We start from the raw sequence: 8,053 nt of genomic DNA on the forward strand, positions 1-8,053 counted from the left end.
ATTATGCTGTCCATTTCACAGGCCATGCTATTTGTTAACTCTGTTTTCTTTCTTTGTAAATTCATGTAGGATGTTGTAAATCAAAAGTGACACAGAGTAAAGAAGAATACTGCTTTTCATTATTGATTACTTGATTCCCATGATTCTGGTCAGGAAGAGTATATTATCTTAATGACACCATATAATATAACAAAAATAATGAAATGTGCCTAACTCAGTGAAGCTTCTGGGATACAAAATACAATTACCATCCTGTCGTCAACCCCAAATTAACGATATTTTTGCAGGAGTTACCTATTAAACGTTTTCTGTGTTGCCTTTATCTATGCCATCATTAGGAGTTTAAGCGACGTCAACACAACCATGTTTTCTAGGCCCGTTTGGCAGAGTGGATTGACTTTTAGATTAATACAGAAGCGCAATTATTCCCCTCAACTTCGCCGGATATACGATATGTCATCCCAAAAGGTGATAGTAACTCACGAGTCTGACACAAGGACGGTGGGAATATCCTTCAGGTACAAAGATGAGGAGCGGAAAATCGACAGAATATTCAACTTTCAGCGGTCGACGGAGGAAGAAACCTACAATATACTAAATAGAATAATAAACAACATTCTGAAGGCAGTAAACAAGAAAAATAAGAGGAAGAGTGACGATCCGCCTGAGGAATCTATCTCCGCCAAACTTGTGAAATTGAGTGACGGGGAGAGTGTGCCAGACGAGATGCCATGTTACGAATCCTTTGTAGCTCAGGCCAGTAACCATAATCTAGTCATAGGCCCCCATAGTTATGCCATTGATTTGAACCCTCCAATTGTAAAGAGCATAGACCTTCCCCGAAACATAATGGCTGGTTATTCTACATATCCCACGAAGCTTGAAGTGGCATTTGGCGTGGAGGAACATTGTCGGTTTCAGTGGTTTAAGAGCAATAAGAAGTTTGAGAGTGATAAGGAGGCTCAGAAAAATTTACAAACAATACAGTGGCTTGAGCATGGAACTGGTCGGGTTTGTCACACGGTTGCTGATGATGTTGGAAGGCTGTTGAAGGTAATGTTACCGTGTAAGAGTCTAGATTTAATGTTGAAATCAATAGTGCCTGATATATTAGAATACTTGGGTGTGACAGTATAATGTACTTTATATACAGTAGATAGTTCCACAGAATGAAAAATACCAGAAGTTATCCTTTTGTAATCTACTGGTATGTTTGTAGTTTTCAGTATTGTTGATGTGCAGTGGGTACTGTACTACTGTATTTTGTACAGTGGCATGCCATCTCTTTGAGCCTTTTTCCCCTCATAAGACACATAATTTATACACAGGTGGTGATTACGCCATTTGATGGTGAACGGCAAGGTGAGGTGGCAGAGGCTGTAGCGAATGTGGTGGTGTCAGCAGGGCCTGGTGAATGTCCCTTCCATCGCAGACAACGGCAGTTTACCTCAGAGTTGGCACCAGAGGATTGGTAGGTGTGGGCTGCTATCTCTCTCATTATTATTATTATTATTATTTTCCTTTAATTAAATGTACATCCTGGGCCCCTATACCCCTGATGTCTGGAACAGTAGATACGAGATTGGTGGAAGTGTGGAAGGAATTATTGGCTATTATTATTATTATTATTATTAATTACTACATACATACTGGTACATCATCTAATCATTTGTTGTCCCATGAGGAGTGTAGGAGCCTGGGGCTGGGCAAGTTGGTCCTGATATTTAAGATGAGAGTGACCAGCCTCAGTCATCCCTGAGTGGCATTATGTGGGCAGTAAACCCCAGCCACCCCATGGATATAAACCCACACAGGCACAGTCTGGCTGGAGTGCCTTAATTACCCTCTAAACCAGCAGGCACCCATTAACTATTACTATTATTTTAGTTATTCTGTCGCCATTATTATTATTTTTTTTCTGTGTCTGCCCTCCTTTTTCCCAATTTATCCCATATTTTCTGTCACTTTTTATTACTTTTCTTTTCTTTTCAGGTGGCTTTACGTTGAGTAACAAGCCAAATGGTTTCCTGTGAGCTAGAAACCATTTATAATGCTGGGTGGTAACCATATAACCAATCCATACATGTTGCCTATGTGTCAACAAGTGGATTGGCAAAGGGTTCGTGCCCCTTCCCGTAAAACAACTAGGCTATCTCAGTGACAAATGGCCACCCCTTACTGGATTATGGCATCAGGCTATAGATAGACAGATGGACAGATAAGAGAGTATTTGGAGATCTTTTGTTGATGGTGGAAATAAGAATGAAAATTGTGTTCATCCGCCATAGGCATACTGTAATGCATACTACATTTCAGTATTGCAGCATTATACACTAATGCCATATATGTCAGGATCTCTGTGTTATTGCAGAATCTGAGGATTCTGATATGTATTTCTGTGGTGCTGTATTTTTGCATTTACAGTATGCTTTGCCTAATTTTTTGACTGCAGTCAAGCTTAAAATTACACATTTATGTCATATTACATTGGCGGATTTTGGTATATCTCCTTTGCAAATGCTGTATCTGAAAAACTAAGGTAATGATTATATTCTGCTTGCGTGTTCCGAAGTCATAGACAGCTAGACAGCATTCATGTAGTTGTAAATTTTACACTTATTAGTTTTTCATATTTCCTGTATGTGTAATATTTCCACATTATTAGTCTGAGTACCTTGCCACAGCCTGCGTGTGATATCATACAACATCTTAGCTGACTTGTATGCTGACTCAGACCATGCCCGCACCAACCTGTTTCCCTCCTGCCCACCATATGCCATTGCCATTGACTACCGCAAGCAGCTCCTCGTTACTGAGATCACAGGTATGTAGGCATTGGATGAATTGAATTGAGAGATGAAAATTATCTCAAAATGTGCACCACCAGAATGAATGAAGGGATGGATGGGTTGTGCATGGAGAGCTATTGTATCATCATCATTATCAGCAGCACCAGGATCTTCATTGTCTTGCTTTCTCCTGGGCATCCACAAATAGGGGATTACCATGACAGGTTTGCCTTCAGGTTGCTTTGTCCTCACGCACTGATGCCTCTTTCAGTCTCTTTCGCTCCACTTCATACTTTTCTTTCACTCCTACTCATCCCTTTCTTGAGTAGAAATTAAGGTTAGTGTGGGTGGCTGGTCGCTCTTACCTAAGTGTGTGGACTAAATATCCATTTCCAAGGCCACTATGCTATTTTGGGAGCAATGAAAGATTGGATGGATGGATAGATGGATGATGATGATGAAGATGATGATGATGATGATGACAGTGACTGCCACTAAAAGACCCTTTTTGCTGCAGGGTATTTAGGGGATCTGGTGTGTCTGCAGGAGGTGGATGAGAAGGTATTCCTGCGCGACCTGGCCCCTGCAATGGCCGAGGTAGGGTTGGATGGCCACTACACGGCAAAGGGCGGCCAAGTCACTGAGGGCATTGTGCTCTTCTATAGGCGGTCCAAACTCAGGTAGGATTTGCTGGAGATAAATATTGGATTAGGGCGAAGAGCATGGGAGATATAGTTGTTGTTGTTTTTGTTGCTTCACTCCATTTTGTCTGGCCTACTCCTGTGGAGCCATTCTACTGGTACAGTACAGTACAGACACATGTAGGGAACCGGCATCCCGTCGAGGTACACAGCACCTTGCCAGGGTTGGACCTGGGTCTTTCCCATGGCGAGGGGCAGGGAAGTATGCAGAGGTTTGGCTCCCAGGTGGGTGCAACTGCTGCTCGACACAGGATCACACTGCCATCATGTGTAAGCTCCTTTTCAGTGTCAAAAGATAATATAGACTTGTTCTTTGTTGGGGATATACAGCAAAAGGTCATGGCATTATACATTAAACTGATAAATACTGGAAGAACTGGGAAAACAGTGGAACTTTGACAGGCAGTTTGTTTTTAATTTATTTTGGATATTTCAACGGAAAGATGAGCATCATATTCTGATGTTAATCGTTTAGTAGATTTAAATATTCAAGGTGGAGAGATGACAATTGTAGGCCAAGCTAAAGCGAAAAGAATATTTTTTAATGTGCTGTCGTTCCTCAGGCTTCTTGAAAAAAATCGAATAGTGCTGAGTCAGGAGCTGCCAACCAACGTGCTGTTTGCCGACATATGGGAGAAGGTGCAAGCCAACCCAGACCTGATGAAGCGCATCCTTGACCGTGGCACAGTGCTACAGGTTGGTCAGGGAGGGGCATGGCACTCACTGCATGATGGAGTAGAGAAGGAGATATTTTACTTCTAGTCTGTCATGTGAGACTGGGACACTGGTCAGATATGGCACTCTTATGACTGGGGATTCACTTTATGGAGTAGGTGGAGAAAGGGACCTTTACCTCTGTCTCTCATGTGAAATTGGTTAGATAGGCTATAGTAGTCTTATAATATACTGCACAGTTGGAAAGACTCAGGGCCATTCATATGGTAGGATTAATTCTCCAGCATTATTTTTCAAAATTTGCACATTGATCATTGCAGACAGTGTTGACACAGGTTACAATTATTATTTTTAATCCCCAGACCTTAGGAGGTTTCCCATTGATGAGTAAAATCATCTGGAATTAGTCTGAATAAAAGAGGTCATCCCCTAATGTTTAAGGATTGAAAAAAATATATATATAAATATAGTTTTTGACACAAGACAGCAAGTTTAATCAGTTTCATACTTTTACCCAGGTCAGTGTGTTGGAGAGTGTTGGGAGCTGTGCGGGAGCAGAGAGGATAGTGGTTGTGGGAGGAACACACCTCTATTTCTATCCAGACGCTGATCATATCCGACTCATCCAGACGGCACTGTGTCATACTGTCCTGCGCCAGGTCATGCAGCTTTACCAGGTCAAGGTCAGTCCACTAAATCAGATTTGTCATAGCTTATAAGTGGCTTTATTTCCAGTGCCATGAACTGTTCAGATGGGAGAATTATTCCAGCATACTGAAATTGTATGTTATGGGCTGCACATCCATTAACTCATCATTCAGTGTTAAAACTCTCTGTAGCTTAAATGGTGAACAGATGCTAACAAAGGTGATAGTATACCTGTTAAAGGCTTATGTTCACTCGTACCTAATTCCTTGAAAGCTGGTTTGTGTGTTTGTTGACTGCTGCTGCCTGGGATTAAACTTGTGCCCTCTCAGACAGCAGATCACTTCTTGTTTGTGTCTGCCTGCCCATCTGCATAGGCTCTAAATTTTGTAAGCTCTTTCAGACAGTGGATCATTTCACTAACTGCTTTACTTCCCTACCCCAGTACCCTGAGAAGGATGTGAGCCTGATATTCTGTGGTGACTTCAACAGTTGTCCAGAATTTGGTGTGTACCGCTTCATGACACAGCAGTGGATTGGCCCGGATGACTCGGATTGGACCACATGTAAGTTGTGTGGTTAGAATGTGTAGGTCAGAGTAATAACCTTCCATGAGCTCATTCCCCAACAGATGACTGGAAATTTTTTTAAAGTGCACAGTGATCCATCAAGTGATGGGTTGATCATCTACCCATCAGTGTACTGAAGTAGCTTAGCCTCAGGCCCATACATTCTGAGGGAGATGGCTGTTAACGTGATTGTTAATATTTGTCGTTTTTTCAGATCTAACTTAGAGGATATTTCCTATTTCAATAGGCATGCCGTTGATTGCTCTCCGACTTTCTTACTTTTTGTGCCGGTATCTTTCCTACTAAATCTTACCTCATTCCATAAGCACAGTTTATGTAATGCTGTATTTGATTTACCAGCAGATTTGTGTAGTATGTTATGACTTTTGTCAGGTGTATTTTTAGGATGAAGAATATGTTGTAAGGTTTTTGTAAAGTAATTGTTACTTAGTGACTAATGAAGAATTTGCTTAAAGGTTTTCATATGTGGATGGGCCCTCCAGAAAGCATATGGCCCATGTACTGGCTGTAAATATGTATAATCTCATAAATGCAAAGTCTTCGTAAAGTTATTGGTGCTTGTAGTTCTTCCACTTCGGCTTGGCAGAGATTGTTCATTCTTTTGCTGCTTATTTCCCCATAACTGCAGTAGAAAAAGACAGTATGATGTCCATACTCTTTCTGTAGAAGTTCTTCATCAGTGGCATCATATTCTAGTGTTAATCTCATGTTACAGCCAATCATTCAAAGATGGAGAGCTGGCAATTTTAGGCCAGGTTTAGGTGGACATAGTATAGTTAATGACTGGCTCCTGATTTCTAGGTGAGGAGACCAAGGAGCATGTGAAGGAGTTAAGCCTGAGCCACGACCTGGAAATGGACAGTGCTTGTGGCCTTCCTCAGTACACCAACTACACTCCTCACTTTAATGGATGCCTGGACTACATTTTCTACCAGACTGACAAATATGATGTGAAGCAGGTGAGAGTGAGGGGGGGAACTCAGAAGTATTGAGATCTGAGGGTGATAAATTGAATTTGAGAGCATGATGATGCAGATAGGCTCGCAGTTTTTGCTCATACTTTGTGAAGCATGTGATGCTGAACATTATGTGGCCTTTCTGTATCATTGCTGAATACACTATGATGTGGAAGGATTTGATTTTCTCAGATAAATACCGTATGATGTTTATTTTATATGTTAGTGTATGTGGAGCTACAGAACGTGGTGAAATTTTTTGGCCTATCTGATGGAGCCAGGATTTTGAGGGCTTGAAGGATAAGTGAATGGAAGCGTGGCCCATTGAACTGGACAGACTTTTGCAGTCTGGGCATTGCTACTCCTCGCCCTGCCATAAGGTGGGAAGGGAGGCATGGATGATGATGATGAGGAGGATTAGTCAGATCTTAGTGGTAGATGGAAGTGTCCACTATCCACTCACTTGATGTAGTGCTACATTAAGCTAACTCAACATTGAGTGACAAGCCAAATGGTTTCCTGTAGTGCAGGAAATGATTTATTATGTTGAATGGTAACTATATAACCAAAGGATGCCAAGTGGTCCAGTAGGTCAAGACATTCCAACTGGATGGGACCTGTAATAGTTTAAATCTGAGGGATGGTTGGGGTTAATTGCTCATGTAATTCCACTCGGAGGTGAGGAAGGTCATCCTTGCCAACCCCAGGCCCCAATGCTTCCTGATGGGATAAAATATCATTACATATTGGATGAATGAATGACAAATGCTTTTTCCTGCAGGTTGTGCCACTGCCGAGCCATGAGGAGGTCACAGAACACATTGCTCTCCCCTCGCCCACATTCCCATCTGACCACCTGCCACTCATTGCTGATTTGCAGTTTAAACCCAAGTGAAACCTTCAGTCATTGCTTTTCTTACCTCTAATTAACACCTTCTATCCTGTTATATACTGTATTTTGTATTCTGTTCTTGTTATGCTCACATGGGTATTTTCTTTTGGATAGATTTTTGAACTGGAGAGGTTAGATATAGCTTGTAAAACATCCATTCATCCCCTTCAGTTTACGACATTTTTATTTTATTCTTGTTATGTCCAGATGATTTTACATACCATAGGATAGACTTTCTGAAGTGGTGGGACTAGTTATTAACCCTATGACAGTGAGGGAAATCTCCAAAGTTGATTAAAATAATCTAATGAGCTAGAGGAAAAAAAAAAATGAAAAAGACATTCCCTGGGTGAATGGGTTAAGTCCATTTATATTCTGAATGGAAAAGTGCAAGAGTCTGATTGTTCATGCTCATTTCTTTGGTTGTGTACTGTAGTTGGACAGTTTTAACCTCTTCAGTCATTTGACGCACTGTACAGCAAACTTCCTGTTATCCGTATGTGCATCATCTGTATCACATCATTATCCATATCAATTGCCCTTATTTGGCATCAGGGAGGAGGACAGGGAGGAGAGGTAGTCATCTTCTCTTCATTAGTACCATATAGGAAAAATAAACAAGATTTCTGACCAGCAGTGGTGAGTGTCCAAATACTGTACAGAATTACTGTATATGTTTATTCATATTATATGTTTTGTATTAATTTATTGCACTTTTTTAGGCTAGGATAATTTAGAGGGCTGTTGTGCCTTTTATGTTTTTTTTTTTCATGTTAGTACTGCATTATTTGTAAAGTCCAATAAA

General features: G+C 41.0%; 1 protein-coding gene across 1 annotated transcript; it reads left to right on the forward strand.

The window, feature by feature from the left end:
• Window positions 1-414: 414 nt before the first annotated feature.
• On the forward strand, window positions 415-7,708 carry LOC145418568 (2',5'-phosphodiesterase 12). Its single transcript, XM_080286938.1, has 9 exons — window positions 415-1,053; window positions 1,329-1,471; window positions 2,685-2,824; window positions 3,307-3,469; window positions 4,054-4,186; window positions 4,684-4,848; window positions 5,256-5,376; window positions 6,202-6,359; window positions 7,138-7,708. The coding sequence occupies exons 1-9, from the start codon at window positions 454-456 to the stop codon at window positions 7,249-7,251; spliced, it is 1,737 nt and encodes a 578-aa protein (XP_080143064.1). The 5' UTR covers window positions 415-453; the 3' UTR covers window positions 7,252-7,708.
• The last annotated feature ends 345 nt before the right edge of the window (window positions 7,709-8,053 follow it).

This window comes from Coenobita brevimanus, chromosome 14, assembly GCF_032717465.1.
Source record: "Coenobita brevimanus isolate Jiangsu-jjx chromosome 14, ASM3271746v2, whole genome shotgun sequence".
NCBI classification, from domain to species: domain Eukaryota; kingdom Metazoa; phylum Arthropoda; class Malacostraca; order Decapoda; family Coenobitidae; genus Coenobita; species Coenobita brevimanus.